This window comes from Candoia aspera, chromosome 1 (genome assembly GCF_035149785.1).
Source record: "Candoia aspera isolate rCanAsp1 chromosome 1, rCanAsp1.hap2, whole genome shotgun sequence".
Taxonomy (NCBI): Eukaryota; Metazoa; Chordata; class Lepidosauria; order Squamata; family Boidae; genus Candoia; species Candoia aspera.
This window is the reverse complement of record NC_086153.1, coordinates 228,748,257-228,766,154: the sequence shown is the minus strand read 5'-3', so window position 1 is coordinate 228,766,154 and position 17,898 is coordinate 228,748,257. Positions and strand designations below refer to the sequence as shown.

The 17,898-nt window shown below is 38.5% G+C and overlaps 1 protein-coding gene across 7 annotated transcripts in view; it reads left to right on the top strand.

Moving 5' to 3' along the window:
* SPTB (spectrin beta, erythrocytic) overlaps positions 1 to 17,898 on the top strand; it is a 225,100-nt gene that overhangs the window by 55,517 nt on the left and 151,685 nt on the right. For all 7 annotated transcript variants that reach the window (XR_010066841.1, XM_063288976.1, XM_063288978.1 and 4 more), the window contains 10 exons: positions 3,555 to 3,706; positions 5,469 to 5,642; positions 6,715 to 6,806; positions 8,947 to 9,027; positions 9,544 to 9,659; positions 12,827 to 12,939; positions 13,783 to 13,970; positions 15,437 to 15,554; positions 16,057 to 16,215; positions 17,352 to 17,654. Coding sequence is in view for 6 of the 7 variants with exons in the window: in XM_063288976.1 (XP_063145046.1) it covers positions 3,555 to 3,706; positions 5,469 to 5,642; positions 6,715 to 6,806; positions 8,947 to 9,027; positions 9,544 to 9,659; positions 12,827 to 12,939; positions 13,783 to 13,970; positions 15,437 to 15,554; positions 16,057 to 16,215; positions 17,352 to 17,654 (1,496 nt within the window). In the remaining variant the exon portion in view is untranslated. The remainder of the gene's footprint in view (positions 1 to 3,554; positions 3,707 to 5,468; positions 5,643 to 6,714; positions 6,807 to 8,946; positions 9,028 to 9,543; positions 9,660 to 12,826; positions 12,940 to 13,782; positions 13,971 to 15,436; positions 15,555 to 16,056; positions 16,216 to 17,351; positions 17,655 to 17,898) is intronic.

The window sequence follows — 17,898 nt, the reverse complement described above, 5'->3', positions numbered from 1 at the left end:
AAATCTGAAATAGTAACTGAAAAACACTGAGGCTACGCTATGAAAATATTACTCATTTCCTCAGTTCCCCTTTGTATTACAACTCAGCAGTTTGACTAAATAGCTCTTTAAGCTTTGTGGAGTCTGAAGTTTATCAAACTAAAGGAGACATTTACTACAACTGGAAGCAACCTTAGCCCTGTGCACTTTTCCCCTGTAGGGTAAATAAGCAATAAACTAGTAGCAGTCTTTTCCTAGAATGACTTGGGAGACACATTGGGACAAAGGGAAAGGGTTCTGAGAAGGTTAGAACATTCTGGAGAAAAACCAAAAGTATAGTAAATTGCAAACATGGATCATATTTATAGATATATTTATGAGGGAGGTGAAATTGGTTGCAGCTCTCTGTACAATGCAGTGAACCTATTTGCCAGGACATTTTGTATAAAATGACCCTAACAAAACCTGGATTCTTAAATATAGTTTGGAATGGCTATATCCAAGATCTGTTGGCTCAGATTGGCTGTTCCAGAGTCCATATGATCTTCCATGACCATGAGGACAAACCCCATGGATAGTTTATTGAGTAAGAGACTGGAATTTCCTGTATCTCCTAGTTCACAGCCAAGAGGACACCAGGGCTTTCTTATGTCACAGACCTAACACTTTTCAGATAGATTCAAACAGTGCTGTACTATGGTTAACTTGTCCTTGTAAATATTGTTGCTATTTTGGTTAGTTTGGAACATGTCATATTTTATAAAGTTGGAAGGCTTGATACTCAGACTGGCACATTGCAAGATGGTTCTTAGAAGCTGACTTTATTTTGACATCTGCCTTCTCTTCAGATGGGAGAGGTAACAGGATCACCTTACTTTCTCTCTCCTTTATGTGTGTTTCCTTCTTCCATTCCTTATTTTAAGCATGGGAGAATAGGAGATGAGGGAAAGTGCTAGTATAGTTTAAATTACAGTGGTATAATTAGATAAGCTGCATGATGTTAGCTGATTCCTGTACAAGAAAATGTAATTAACACAGGAGTGACTATATGTTATGAGCACACTGCTCTTCTCTAAAATCCTCAGTACAGATCCAGCAATGTATTATCTGTGTAACTAAATTACAAGAAGATGTAGTAGTGAACAAATTGGATTTAAGAATATATTTAATTAGCTCTTATTCTCACTGCAAAAGATAACTTGTGTAAAGGCCAGCAGGCAGGAAGTACTCCTTTCCTGATCAGGAAGAGAAGTACCCTAATATTTATCATATCATGCTTGACCAATCTGAGGTTTCATATTCCTTGGCCATCACAGAAGCCAATGTTGCATATCTATTTCTTTTCTGCACTTATATAGGGCCTGAGCTGTAAGTAGACATTACCTTAAGTAGTCCCAGCCTCACATTCCTGATTCAGACTCTGGAATCTATGACACAAATTAATTAGTGGTCAATATTTTCCTTGCTTATAGTTCTACTGTTTTAACAGAGCTCTGAAAATGTATATGAGGATGAGAGCACATTGGCTATCATTAATTGAAATACTACGGACTAATTCAGCTGTTGATGAACAACACGTATCAGAAAGTCACTGCTGCAAATCATGTGTAGATTTCTCATTCCAATGTTATAAAATCATTCATTCAACCACCTTGTCTGAAAAATCCACAGTTCTTGATATCTTGTTAGATTCCAAATACAATGGATATAGACAAAAAGGCTATATTCATGTGTAATATACAGCAATTATACAGGATGCAAATGTCAGCCCACAACACAACAATAATAGGACAAGACCATACTATATGAGCTAAAGTTCCATACCTCCAAGCCACACCATAAATGACAAAACCTTTTTTAAATATTCTTTAAAGTGTTAGATTTACATGAGGACATTCTTTTTCTTGTAGTAATCTTATTTTAAGATCATAGGGAATTAATTTCACGTTGTTTAAAGCAACCTTCCACTGATCCATCAGGACAGGACATTCAAATTCATTATGCCAGAGGTCACATAAATAACTGATATTAATTTCATCAGTCTCCTATAAAAAGGGTTACTGGATTAGAAGCCACAGTTAATTTCCTGAAAACCTTTAACTACCATGGAGCTTCAGAAGAAGCAATAGCATTTGGACTAAATAAACTGTATATAAAAGTATAGCTTGTGAGTTCATGACCTCAAGGTGACCATGAGCTTATCACAAGAAATTACAGCTACAGCACACATGAGGGGGCACATACTAGATCTGGTCTTCATTCATGAGCAGATGGGATATGATCTGGAGGACACTAATATCTGTCCTTTGCTATATTCAAATTACTTCCTCATTGAACTGCAAAGAGTACCCTAGACCTTTGCAAGGATGGTGGAAGTATTAAAATGGGCTACCTTACATACCTAGTGTACCTAGAGAATTTTCAGAGGATGTGTAGGGTTCCCTGACATTTTGGCAGGCAGTTTTATTTCATTCCTGTGGAACCAAGAAATAGTGAGAGTACTGGATGAGATTGTTCCAGTGAGGTCTCTTCCCAGTTACTGATCCTGAGCAGCTCCATGGGGGTGGGGTGGGGGGATTAGACTAAAAAGACACCTAAAGTGATGGCATGATAAACCAGAAGTTGATGTAACCAAGCACTGTGAATAAAATTCTCTTATCCCACCCTCCTCTCCATACAAAAGGGGGGGGGGGTTAAAAGTCCCAAGCAGCCTGCTGCTTTGCATACCTACTCATCCCTGCTGAAGAGTAGGGAAAAGGAGACACAGCCCTTATTAGATCAAGTCAGCATTCCCCTTAGGATCTACTAGAATGTATGAAATTTAGGAACTGGAAGGAATGGGGAGGTAAGAGGTCTTCCCAACCTCTGCACACATGAGGAATATTAGCACCTGTTCTGGCTACGTCTCATTGCTCATTAGACACCCACAAGTACATGTAGGGGTCAGTGGTCTGTCCAAGCACCATAAGCTCTCTGTAGCACCAGAGGCTAAGAAGGAGTTGTGTGGGAGTATTGATGAAAAAGGTGAAAGCTCCCCTGTGCAAGCACCGAGACATGTCTGACCCTTTGGGGGGACGCCACTCTCATGAGGTTTTCTTGGCAGACTATATCAGGGTGGTTTGCCATTGCCCTCCCCAGTCATCTCCTTCCCCAGCAAGCTGGGTACTCATTTTACCGACCTCAGAAGGATAGAAGGCTGAGTCGACCTGAGCCAGCTACCCGAGAATCCAGCTTCCACTGAGATCAAACTCGGGCGGTGGGGAGAGTTTCAGTTGCAATGCTGCTGCCTACCACTCTGCACCACACAAGGCTCTCTGTAAAATCTGTATTAAGTATAGATTTTAACAAAACTCTTTTATGGCTTTTGATATCTTTTCTGATGTAGCCCAATTAACCTTTCTCTGAAGAGCTAAAAACTGATTAGCATTTTTTAAAAAGTGTTAATATTTTAAAAAAATGCCAGTTTTTCTGCCAGATAGTACACTGAAACAGAAATTTTACAGAATGTACACAATTCTTTAGTTTTCTTATGAACTGAATGTAGTGATTAAGATATTTTTTTTCTCTAATTTCAGATGAGCGGGAAGCTGTACAAAAGAAAACTTTTACAAAATGGGTGAACTCTCACCTGGCACGTGTAACCTGTCACATCTCTGATCTTTATATGGACCTCAGAGATGGACGTATGCTAATCAAATTGCTGGAGGTGCTTTCTGGAGAGTTACTGGTAATGTTAATTCTTATTTCCCCATATCTCTAGAGTGTGTAAGGCAAGTCAACTGTCATCCTAATATTGAAAGGAAATATTTGAAATATTATCACTGTCAAAAATCTAGGAATCCTTCTCTATCTTCTGTCTGTCTGTCTGTCTGTCTGTCTGTCTATCAATCAATCAATCAATCAATCAATCAATCAATCAACCACATTTGTATAGTCACTCATCTCCATGGCCTTCCTCAGTGTATGTCAGGGTGATGAGAGGTCACTAGGGGTTCCCTGGGAGATCACAATTTATTTAAAAAATTATCTCAAATTCAGGCAACTTCATATTAAACAAGTAAGTTTCATTCTTTATTTTCAATTTAAGAACACTGTTAATGGATATATACAGGCTTACATATGAAACCAATATAATAATTTTGTAACTTCTGGCCTATATTTGAGCCTGAATATGCAGGGGTTCCCTGAGGCCTGGAAAATATTTCAAGGATTCCTCCAGGGTCAAAAGGTTGAGAAAAGCTGGTCTATGTCATACGGCACTTCCAAGGCTTTTTTTCCAGAACCAACTCCAGATCTATGGGTTTCAAACTCAAGTTGATTTTTTCTGCCTCCATTGCAATCAGAGTAATGCTGGTGTCTTTTTTTGTGGTGCTGCAGCTCTGTGGATTTGAGATTTTCCCATTGATAAGAAATCTTGGCTCTCACTGCCTTACGGTCCGCCATTACCCTCTTGTAAACCTTCAGGTACTGTGGTGTCATGCCAAGACACTATTATCTTTAAAATGCAACACCTTGGTAGCTTTGCAGCTCCCCCTCAGCAACCACCCCATTTCACGCAAAAAGATCTATGGATGGGAGAGGGAAAAACAAAATATATCTTCTCTTTTATATGGGTTCGAGCTAGGGGATTTTTGTAGTTCCAGGATGGTAGTAGCTTAGGGCAGAGTACCTACCTATTTTTTGTACTCTCCTATTGGTTAGCTCAAGGAGCATTTGTTCTCAGTGCTTCAAGCTGTTTTGAGGCCAACAGCTGTGAAAATAATATCATATCAATTTCTTAGCAGCAGGGTGAATTCCCATAGATAACAAAATTGCTGTTTCAGTTTAGAGAATATGTACATCTTCATAGCATGTGACATTGGGAAGCCATATCCAGTATTTGTAAAGTCATTCTAAGGCCCCATGTGCACAGTATATTTAACTGGGTCTACCTTGGCCGATAGACTCAGGAGAGTAAACCTGAGCAGGTTATATTTAGCCCCAAAGAGCCCTGAGGAGAGTTTCTTTCAGTCAGCTATATGGTATGAACTTGACCTCAGGAAAATTGTTTTTCAGTAGCTGTTATTTGCGTTGTTCTTTATTCTCTTCTTCTAGCGCATAGCACATTTTATTCTAACTATGGAAGCATAGTATGTTATATCTTGGTTCTGAGAACAGAGTCCCATGAAACTGAGCTATATCTGGACTTCTAGTTACAGGATATGTTTAGTAGCTAAGGAGATCAGTAGACAACCTTGCAAAGTATAAATGAAATCTTTGTGCTCTCATACTGGGTTTTGGATTTATATGGAATTGGAAGCCTTGTATTTTCTTTTGCCAGCAAAGAATCTATACCATTGAGGAAATCCTGCTATTATTGTGAGAATTAGAACCTGTTCTCCAAAAGAGGGTAGATTCAACTTGTGTGCCCTCAGCTCAGAGAATGGGGTAGCTAAACATATTGATATGTTTAGTGTACTAATACAAAGTTCCTTCACTTCACTCCCCAGCCCAAACCTACCAAAGGTCGCATGCGAATCCACTGTTTGGAGAATGTGGACAAAGCCCTGCAGTTCCTCAAGGAGCAGCGTGTGCATTTGGAAAACATGGGGTCTCATGATATTGTTGATGGCAACCATCGCCTGGTGCTGGGCCTCATCTGGACAATTATCCTGCGCTTCCAAGTGAGTCTTGCCAGAATCCATGGGAAAAAAGATCATTAGTACGAAACTAAGTCTATAATATGAAATTTTCAGACCCACACTTCCTTATCAGCTATTGAGGGTTGATTCTTCTTCCCAATCTCACCAAAGTTAAAGACTGATGAAGCTGAGGCTTCATTGTCTGTTAAAGTATATATACTATTATTACAGATTCCTGAACAAACTTGTTTTCATCACAACTGCTGGACAGAATTTTAAAAAAAAGCAAAAAAGCAAAAGAAATAGTTTTAAAATAGCACAGAATAGATGTTGTAGAGACTATTATATACAAAAAGAGTTCAGGTTTTATCCAAGGCTACAAGGGTGAGGAACATGGCTGTTCTCCCATTGAAACTGTAAAAGCCAGGAATAATTTAAATCTTCCTCTAGCACTGAGATCCTTTGTAAAACACAGAAATAAGAATTAAGAAAATAAGGGATAATTCTATATATATGAACAACATTGCAGATTATTTTTATGTGGTGCAGTTGTTATAAAATAATTTCTACCCAATTTGTCTTTTCCAGTGGTTGGAGGATGCTGATTTTTTGATGGAAAAATAATTAGTTTAATTGAAAAAATAGCTTATTGGATTTATGAATAAATAAATAATACAGATTATCATATAATTAATTTTGTCTATTACACTAATCCTTTGAAAGATTCAGGACTCTACCTTGAAGTAGTTCCGCCAAATTAGAGTGGGCTTCTTCCAGATTATAATACTTGAGGATGACAGCCATATGTCACTTGTGTTTTATTCAAAAGAGATGATTTATTTACATCTCAAAATGGTTCAATAGAAGAACAATCGTAACCATTTTACAATGCACATTCAGCAATTTGGAGAGGGTGTTTGGAAATGTTGTAATAATGTGAAGGGAAATTAAACAAGTAATTTTTACCTTACTTCATCCAGACTGTCTACAAATCTTTTGTGGTAAGATCTTTATCAGGTTATAGGTGTGAAGGTAAGAGCTGAACAAATAAATGTATACACAAAATAAGCATCTGAAATGGCAGTCGCTGTGGAATCTTTTCCTTTTAATTTAGATCCAGGATATCATTGTTCAGACTCAAGAAGGCCGGGAAACCCGTTCAGCAAAGGATGCATTGTTACTCTGGTGTCAGATGAAAACTGCAGGGTATGATATAGCATTGTTTTATCTCACTAAACACATTTTGATTTGCTGGTTAAACCTACAGTATCAGCTAAGCAAATACTGAATACTAAGCAAATCTACACAGACTGTGTGAAAATTGACCAGGTTTCCGTTCAGTTCATATTAGTGATAGTGTGAAACTATTAAACTATCCAAATAAATCACAAGGACAGAGCTGTCTGGGGCAAGGACAGAAAGCTGTGCTAAAATGTTTCCTGTACAGAATCCAAGTACTGTGTTTTCCACTATGTCTCTTTTTGAAGCTTTGTTTGATTTGCGATGTTTTTAAGGAAATTGTTTTTTGACTTTTTGTTTGAGATAGGCCGAAAGTATTTAAATACTCTGCCAATATCACAGTCTTGATGGAAGTGGTAGTGGTAGAGAAGAAGAGAGCAAAGAATCAAGAGAGCATGCATTCTCCTATTCATCAAGAAGTCACTGTGCATGCTGACATCCTGTTTCAGGTGGTGTGGATGGGATCCTGTGTGAAATGTGATAATACTGGTAGAACTCACAATGGCGCTCAGCAGAGTTTTAAAAAATTACTGCAAGACAGTGCAAAACACAATCCAACCACAGTATGACCTTCTTCATACAGATTCAGCTAAAAATCTGAAAATAAGGAGACTTGGTTGCTAGAGCAGTCCTTTTGATCATCAACTGTGGGAGAGGGGTGTACTTTTTTTTCTAAAATATTATTCTGTGTTCAGCCTTCTCCAGCCTAATGTTCCAGATAGATCAGACCTATGACTCAGAATTCCCAGTTAGCATATGGCTAGAGAAAGTTACTGGTTATCATCTGCAAATTTTGGGCTGAGTGAAATCACAGAGTTGTTAAAGGAATGAACTGAAATGGACAGAAGGGTTACATTTAGCAAATTCCAATTGTGATGGAATGTAAATCTGGGCTTAGGAATGGGGAAGGGATGAACAAACTGTCAAGTGAGAAGAAGGTTTGGAAAACATTACTCAATCCTGGGAAAGAAAAAAGAGAAAGAAAGTCAAGTAACCCTGATCTGATTTTGTTTGGTATGCTGGCTGGGGAATTCTGGGAGTTGAAGTCCACACATCGTAAAATGGCCAAGGTTGAGAAACATTGCCCTGCAACAATAAGAAACATTCCTGAAACCTCAGTGGCTCCTGTTTCCTGATTATGCCTTCCTCAAAGAGTTGACACCATAGAGCTTGGAAACTGAGCGCTTGAGAAGTTTCTCCTGTATCAGATATTGAACATGCCACTGTCAGTAGCATGGCTATTAGTGTAAACCAGCACTGCTGCTTTGCAAAATGTGGATACCTTGCATCCTTGAGATAGTTTTTTACATTCCATCACATTTCTCCTGAGCTTTGCTTAGCATAGGAGAGACTGACTTCCCACCATACTCCCTGCTTCCCAACTTACATTTCACATTTACATTGTGGGCTCTGGAAAATGTTTGTGACTTGTAATTGGTGAAGACAAAGCTAAGAAAAAACTATTTCAGTAGGCTGAGAATGGCTTGAAAATCTAGTGAGTTATGATGTGGTAAGCCTCACAAACTATTTTCAGCACTAATACTGATTAAGCAAATTAACCCTTTTAAAACTAGTATATTCTCAGTTTAGTAATGGGAAATGAGGCACAGAGATACTATGGGCATTTCCTCCTAAAACAAAACTGTATGTATGTGATTTATATTGAAAGCTAGGCTTCCGTGAGGCCTATTTTGCCTCAAATAACTGCTGAACACTTAAATGTAATATGTTTATTTCAAGTCCCAGGCTTATTCCTCTTCTTCTTCTACAACAGTGGAAATCTAGTTCAAGTGCTTAATTTGTTTTAAACAAATAAATGAGATGAGCTGTTCTTCCCATTCATTCTGTTGTAAAGTGGATAAAAGTTGGATTTAGAATGGATAGAAATGTCCTGTGTGCTTTAGGTAACCCAACTTTGCCAAGCCTGAATTATTATTATTTATCCACCCAGGCCAAATATTCACTCTTCCAGTGGAGGAAAATCTGTGTTTCCAAATACCAGTTAGAATTGAAATTATACCTAATTAGATTATAATTTTGTAGCTCTCGTTTTATGGTTAAAATTATCTTTTTTGTGTCCCTCCTTTTTTTAATCTTTGTAACACAGCTATCCCCATGTTAATGTCACCAACTTCACCTCCAGCTGGAAGGATGGCTTGGCTTTTAATGCTCTTATTCACAAGCACAGGTAAGGATTGTCTACAAAGATCTAAACCATTTTAATTGTTTTTGCTGATATGTCTAGGTTTGACTAATAACATGAGTGCACATCCATGCACTCGCTACAGAGGCCTATTGTCCACCATCTGTCCTGTGTGAATTTTGTCTCCTTACTTCCACAAAACTGACTAGTATCACCCTCTCCATTTCTGATGCTCAGAAATGAGTAGCATTGCTTATGTAGCCAAAATTGCACCATCCTCACCCAAAAAGGAAGTATTGGTAGACCCAAGGTTTGAGGACCATGGTACAAAATAGGGAATGGGGAAGGAGGACAAAATAGTCTGTGTGCTGTGTGGTAACAGGATGATTGACTGCAGGAGAAGGGTGCATAAAATCTTGGGTGAAGTGGTATGGTATGAGGCATGGCTGGAACATTGGTCAAGAGCACTCCATACACAATAATTTCAAATTCATTTTTCATAGTAGAGCTAGCCTCACATACTATATTATTTTGTTAAAGTTTTTTTCCCTTCATTTCTAGGCCTGACCTAATTGACTTTGAGAAATTGAAACACTCAAATGCCAGGCACAATTTGGAACATGCTTTCAGTGTAGCAGAACGGCAACTTGGTATCACGCAACTTCTTGATCCAGAAGGTGAGTACACGTGGCTCAATGCCTCCCTTTTTAAATTGAGAATTGAGCTGACAGGGCAGAGTTGAGAATTATATAGAATAATGGTGGCAGAAGCTAAGCAATAGGTGCAAAATATTTGCCTGTCAAAGTTCATGAAGCCATTCAATTCAGTCTATAAACATGGTTGCTTATTTATTTATGCAATGGTGTATTCTCAAGCTGTCAGGAGACTCTCCTATATAAGCCCTCTGAAATGAATGAGAATGAGTCATGTCTCTTTGCCCACTTCAGACTTCTTTTTCAAACAGGCATTTATTTTATTTACACGGCGTATAAGCCGTTACAATCAAATCAACTCTGAGCAATGTACGGTTCCCCAAGTCTGTAACTTGGGTTAAAAACAGGCAAAACAAATAGACAAGGTAAATATAACATTTTCAATAACATGATAAAAAACAAAACTAAAATCTGTAAATCACAGTATAAGCAACTCATTGTTCAGAGGAATAGTCACAGCAACCCTGCCCCTGCATTCTTTGTTATGATGTTTAATTGTTGATACTTTTAATTATGGTACTTTTATAAATTATTTTTGTCAGAATTGCTTTTAATTTCGCTTGATCTATTTTTTTTTATTTATAAGCTGCCTTGAATTTGATTTTATCATAGAAAGGTGAGATTTAGTATCTAAATAATTATCTCAAATGTTGTGCATAGTCACAAATCAACTATGTTCTATATGATATAGAAATTTTGTTGGTAGAATTCATTCTTTCAGTAGCCTTCCATAAACGCATTTCTGTAAAACATCCGATTTTATCATCTTTTCCCCTTCATTCTCTTTGCTTAACATGGAAAATACATTAATTTTTTTAAATACCTTGTCATGTTTAACACTCCTTCTGGCCAATAAAGCTGATCCTAGTTACTTTATTTTTGAAAACGTTTAAAGGAAATCTGGCCTATTATGAGAAGACTACCAGAGTGTTAGCTCTGATTCCTCACTGCTGGGTGAGCAACGTGATGCCTGCAGGCACAGCTGTATCCGCACACTCCCACACTTCCTCTGGCACGCAGCAGGCCCCTTCCACCCCACCTGGGTTCTTTATCTTGGAAGGCTGGAAGTCAACAGAGTTCTGGCTTCTGCTCTTCTTCACTCCCTACATGTATTTAATCTCCACTTGGGCCTAGAACATTCTTCTAAAAGGGAAGAGCACCAAATAGCTCAAAGCTTGACCTTTGTTATTTCTGCTCAGCCTTCCATTTCTATCAGACTAAAATAAAAGCACGAAAAATTACTGGCAGGTGAGGTGGTAGCAAGGAAATCAATTTGTTGGGGGGAGAGAAGGAAAGGGCTAAAAGTCCACTCAGCAGAGGAGTGGAAGAATGGTGAGAATAGATAGGAAAGCTGAAGCTGGGAAGGCTAGCCCAGGGAGAGAAGCCAATGAGAAACAACCTTTGAGAAGGGGAGAACTGTGTGAGTGGTATGAGTGTGTATAATAAAGGAATTAGGGTTGCGGTTGCAGAGTGTGTCTGAGTGAAACGGTTGGGGAGAAAGGCTGTGTTTGAAAAATGAAAAAGGTGTGTTTTTGTATTTTGACAATGAAGGATGGGGCTTTTTGCATTGTGGGCCATCAGGAAGGTTTTGTGTGTTCGAAGAAAACTATTTTGAAGATCTTCCTATCTGGAGAAATAACTTTGGTGATACTGATTTTCAAAGAATTTATTTAATTTTAATTTAGGGATAATTCATGAAAGTTGTCCTGCCCTTCTCTGTCTGAAATGAGCTTTCTGTTAGAGCAAGAGACAGGACTCAAAGGACTGTCCTGATGTAGCAGTAAATATTGTGATTGTCCACCCCTTAGCTGCTATTTTTTACCCCTCCATAGCAGTCACTGCTGTAAGTTCACACATTATACTAAGCCAGAATCTGGTTTGTTTAGTTTTATAATCATACATTATTAAGTCATTGTACTTTGTAAGCCATGATTTATGATTTAGTGTGTTGTGTGGACTCTGCATATTGTAGTTTATTCAGTACACCATGATTAAGCACACCATGTCTTCCCACAATAATGTGACTCCAGCCATTTTGTGATTGTACCCATATACTTCCTCAAAAATCCAGCTGTATTCACGTACTCAAAGAGATTGATGATCCTTCAACACTGCATGGCTGAACTTCCCAATTCATTTTAATAGAGGGATTTAATCTACAGCTTTATTGATTTGTGGGTATAAAGGAGAAAACTCTTAGGGTGGAAAAACTCACATATTGAATTTATCTACTAATGTAAGTAATTATTAGATTAGGAAGATAGAGTTTGCACCTAGCAGTTAAATAGCTAATTTATGATCAGGCATACTTTTCTCTAATCCCGTATTCAGTGATAGCTAACCTCTGATCCAGTTTTGATGACGATCCTGTCCTTGAACATTAAAAACATTTACTTTGAGTATGTGCAGATTGCTTCTTCCTCAGCACTGAGGAACAATACCAACCCCCAACAACTAACAGAGGAGGTTCTAGTTAATATATGTAATGTTTGTGTTTCACAAGTTTCACCTACCAGGTCTGTTTAATAAGCTCATGTCCTGGTATTCAGTAATGTATGTTGCTATGCTGTTAGCTGTTTTTAAAAAAAATATATTTGCCATAGATTCACCTTAGCGATGGTAATGTAATCATTTGCACTTTTTTTGTTTGTTTACCAGGGACAGGAGTGCTCTGTATATTATTCTCCAATAAATAAATAATATTCATGCTGGAAAACAAGTATTTATTATCCTAGCTATACTCCCATGCCTTCTGTTGTTTTTGTACTTGAAATTAGCAGGGTGATCCTATGGTGAACACTGTTAGATTGTGGCTTTTTTAAAAAATCTGTTTAATCGTGTCTGATTCTTAGCGACTGCCTGAACAAGTCCCTGCAGTTTTCTTGGCAAGGTTTTTCAGAAGTGATTTGCCATTGCCTGCTTCCTAGGGCTAAGAGAGAGGGACTGGCCCAAAGTCACCCAGCCGGCTTTCATGCCTAAGGTGGGACTAGAACTCACAGTCTCCCAGTTTCTAGCCTGATGCCTTAACTGCTCTACAAAATGGGAAACATGTTTTAGACCCAACTCTTACCTGCTGTCAGGTTCTGCTTTCAAACGAATAATTTTTTCTTGGAAATCTATTTGCTGCTCAGATGTTTTTACGGAGAATCCAGATGAGAAATCCATTATCACTTATGTGGTTGCTTTCTATCACTACTTCTCCAAAATGAAGGTGCTTGCTGTGGAAGGGAAAAGAGTTGGAAAGGTAAGAACGCAGTCATATAACTCTTGAGCAAGTGATTTTTAACATTTTAGAATTGTGTCATAACATTCCTTCTGTCATCTCCTCTAAGCAAAGGTGGGTGATGAGGAAATATTAGCAGGCTGGAAATTCATGGTGGTTTTTTATCCCATGACTATTTTTCATGATGCACTTACACACTGCACTGTTTTGAAAAACCATGTAACATTTATTAGAAACCTGGTCAGTAGTAGAGCTGTGATTATTATCCCTGGTCAGGTCAGTATTGCCCTTATTTAAAGAATTAGCTGCCTTCTTTCACTGTTCTCAATCTCTATAAACCAGGTTGCATGTAGTGCTGTGGACTTCATTGGTTCCTGTTCAGCCATATATTAGCAAGAGGCTGAAGCAAGTAGTATGCAGGGTTAGAAGGTGGTTGACCCATGCTTTGAGGAATTATAGGAGATATCACAATTGAACTAGAGGAATACCACATAAGGGAAGGCTGCTTTACGGAGTGTGTACATATGTGTGTGTATAAATAAATATACAGATGTGTGAACTGGAGAATGGAATATGGGCATGATCATTCTTGTTCGAATACTCAACATTTGATGAGATGCTACCAGTATGAAAGCTGTCACAGATTTCCTTTTAGAGCTATAAAGCTGATTCTTCTTAATCTGACTTGACACCCACTGCATGGCCCACAGAATTTTTAATGTGGTGAAGTCAGACTTGTTGACATTGTAGAAAATTTCCATCTGCAGGATCTGGAAGTTCATAAAGGTCTTAACATATTTTCAGTAGCGGCAGCAGGTGCCAAGTGAGCCGCAGTATGAGTTGTTGAGGTTTTTTTCCCCTCAGGTAATGGACCATGCAATGGAGACTGAGAAGATGATTGATAAATACAGTGGATTGGCTTCAGACCTGCTGATGTGGATAGAACAGACCATTACCAATCTCAACAGCCGCAAGTTTGCTAATTCTCTGGCAGGCGTGCAGCAGCAACTCCAGTACTTCAGTACATATCGCACAGTGGAAAAACCACCCAAGTAAGCACCTTCAGCTGGAAGGAAGTGTTTTTGCTGATGGTTACCTTCTTTTAAGAGAGGGAGAGAAAGATACTTAAACTGTGCCTATCTGCTTTATGACTCATCTGGCTGTGATCTGAGGCTTTCAGAAGTGTTGAAAATTAGCAGATGATGATGATGGTATGAATAAGAATGAGGAAACAGCTTGAAGGAGAAAAAGATATTTGTGCAGGCCTGCAGTCTTTTCTCTTGTTTCAAACTGGAGGAATTTGATGAATGCTGATATTTGCATGGTCACCTGATTTAATATTTCAAAATGATGAAAGGGAAAAGTATTTCCCATTCCCTCCAAAGTTCAGTAACAATTTGTGAACCAAGTGATGCCCAGTGTTAGTTCCTTCCAGAAAGCAAAATGGGTAGAAGGGTATGGCTTCTGAAATAGAACCTTTAAGATATGGATTACATTACACAGAGCGCAATCTGAAATATGCATACATAACAGTCAACTACAGTGAATATCTTAAGAGCTAATTCTGAGTAAACATTAGTGGAATTGCCCCAAGCATCCCTGAATTTGTGCCACCCACCTGGATTAGCAGCAATCAGGAATTCTCACAGCAAATGTGCGAGTGGCAGATCTTAGGCACACTAATGTATCAATGCCTGTTACTGCTCAAAGCTCCCATTTAGCAGTGTCTCAAATCAAACATTGCCCTAACAGTGGATCTGCTTTCACAAACTAGTTCTGTTAATAGGGTTTTAGACAAAAACAGTGGCAATACTCTTATCTCTGCATTTCTTCACACTGAACAGAAGAAGGATGCTCTACCGTCTAATAACTTAGCACATAATTGCATCCCATGAGAGAGGAAGCTGAGTACTATTTCTAACAGAGCTGACTAAAAAAGCGGGTTGCCAAAAAATCCGTTTGGCTAAAGGCAAAGGAAAGCAGATGGACTTGTCCTTCTTGTGTGAAAAGAAGTAATTGTTGTAAGAAGAACATGTTGACAAATGCAGATTTTCTGAATGCTTAATGATACTGTTTTTCCAAGATTCCTCCTTCTGCAAACTATGAAAGGTACAGTTAGAGGCTTTTCTGTACCACAAATTAACTATTTGAGTGTGGAACAGGAAGCATGGTTTAATCACTGCTGTACTCCCTTTCCTACTAAAGAACTGATTAGAAGATCTGCCTGAGTTATCAGTAGGTTTGGATGTCAGCTGATGGCTGTAAAGGGATTGAATTCCAGAATTTTAAAGCCATCTTTCTTAGTTCTTTCCTTAATATTTTATAAATTGCAATAGTCACCTTAAACTCCAATTAGTCCACTGAAAAGATATTTCATGCATAGCATTACTTTTTAATTATTCAGTTGAGAGCCTGCTTCAGAATAATATATTTCAGTGATAGTGTGGCATGCATTACATCTCTGTTCTTTGAGATCTTCTGTACTCAAAGGATGCTTTCTTATATTTGTGTGTTCTAGATTTCAAGAGAAGGGGAACTTAGAAGTTCTGCTGTTTACCATCCAGTCCAGAATGCGAGCCAACAATCAGAAAGTGTATACTCCTCATGAAGGAAAACTAGTATCTGACATCAACAGGGTATCTAAGATAGAGTCTTTTAACAGAAGATCTGGTAGATCAAGAAATCTGTCAGTGGAGCGTTCTTCTCTCTCTCTTAATCCTTGGTTTGGTGGTTGGGAAAGGGCCATAGTGGGAGAGTGTTTGTTTACATGCAAAAGATTACAGGTTCAGTCTTGAATTTCATGTAGCAGGCCAAGAAAAGTTCTGATTTGTGTCATGGGGGTCTGTTGCCCATCAGAGCATAATGAGCTACAGAGATACATCCTCATACATCCGTATGATTTGGTTTAATAATACTGAAGAACTAAAACAGTACAAACGCCGCACTCCTAATTGTGTTCTAATTTCATTCTGCATTATCATGTAATGTCATTGTAGCAAAACTGTAAACAGCAGCTTGGGAAAGGTATTGTACAGTTATGTAGCTAACCTGGAAAAATGAGAGTTAAATAGATTTACACTTACATAACAGCTACAGAAGTTTCTGCAGCTTATTTAGAGTATATTCTTATTTGCACAGGCCTGGGAGAAGTTGGAAAAGGCAGAGCATGAACGGGAACTAGCACTGAGGAATGAGCTCATTAGGCAGGAGAAGCTGGAGCAACTTGCCCGACGCTTTGATCGCAAGGCAGCAATGCGAGAGACCTGGCTTAGTGAAAATCAGCGCCTGGTTGCCCAGGTAATAAAGAACTAACTGGGACTTTGCTGGATGCGTAATTATACTGTCTGCAAAACCTTCTGCATGTAATGCAGTTAATCCATGTGTTTTGATAGTTGGTAACTTGGTAATAAATAATTACTTTAAAACTTTTTTTTCTTTAATGGAAACACAAAATGTGACTGGAGCTTGTCGTCTTGGGGAATAGTATTTCTTACATTCAGAACAGTTGGTGGCCTGAGCCATGCAGGAATTTTGTGTACATTTGAGCGAATACTGTATCTCCCATCAAGTAGTATGTACACGTATCAAGTATATACATTCATCAGGAGACCCCAAGCAGCAAACATCTAATATATAAAGGGAAATCGTTTTTCACAAGCTCTGGGTTTTTGCAACAGGTTTTCTGGATGAGGATTAGCAGGGGAGAGTTTGGTGGAAGTTAGGTGAAGAATAAATTCAAAAATTTAAGATTTTAGAGAGTTGTGGCATGGTACACTAATGTAACTCAAGTTGATCAAATTATACCAGCGGTACATCCATCGCTTTGTGAGTTCCATGTGAGATGCATTTATGATACATTCATTAAAATATCACAAATCCTTTGTTCTTTGAAAATGGCCTGCATTCCTAGTTTGAATGTATATTGCCTTTTTTTTTTTCAGATCATGTGTTGTCCTGAAAATAGAATGAATTATCAAATGCTTCATAATTATAATTCTAACGAGCAGATATTTATTGGATAAAAGTATTGACCTGCATATGGTGCAGTTTTGTGGTTCAGTACTTCTCCATACAGGAGCATCATTTGTTGTCCAAGGGGTTTAAATGTTAGGTTATGGAGGTGTTTGCTTCAATGCAGCTTTACAAAGTGAAGTGGTGCCCTGCTTCTTTTCTGTATTGCGGCACTCGATCCTATATTTGGAATCAAGGTGGCTCTGCAAAGAAATATCCTTTGCCCACCCTTATATTATCTCAGCCTACTATAATAGGTCAGTTACAAACAAGCAGTTAAATGGCCATTAAAAACTCACGTACTGTATTTGCACCAAAAGCTGTGCTGTTATTATATGCATGCATTTCACTCTGTGGTATTCACTGTGAGAGACAATAGGCAGTGAAGATATTGCTGACAAAACTTTGTTTACTTGGGGCAGGATAACTTTGGAAATGATTTGCCAGCTGTGGAGGCAGCAAAGAAGAAGCATGAAGCCATTGAAACTGACACAGCTGCCTATAAGGAACGGGTACAGGCCATAGAGGAGGTGGCCAAGGAACTGGAGGTAGAGAATTACCATGACATCAAGCGCATCAATGCTCGCAAGAACAGTATCCTACGACTATGGGAGTACCTCTTGGAACTGCTGCAAGCACGGCGCCAGAGGCTGGAGATGAACCTGACACTGCAGCAGCTGTTTCAGGACATGCTGCATAGCATTGACTGGATAGATGAGATGAAAGTAAGGAAGGGCCTGGGTAGGACTTTGTGGGTTGCTGGAGATAAATTGGAAAATGTGGATGGAGGCCCAAGTGCTGCATTATAACACTAGTTTAATTTATTGATACATTTAAGGAATCTTACTATGCTCCTTAAAGTCTGATAAAATACACATGATGAAAACAGACTGATAAATGACCAACTTCTGCAGCATTGATTGTGCTAGCCAATTCCTTAAAAATATCTTGATCAACATTTTACAAGCC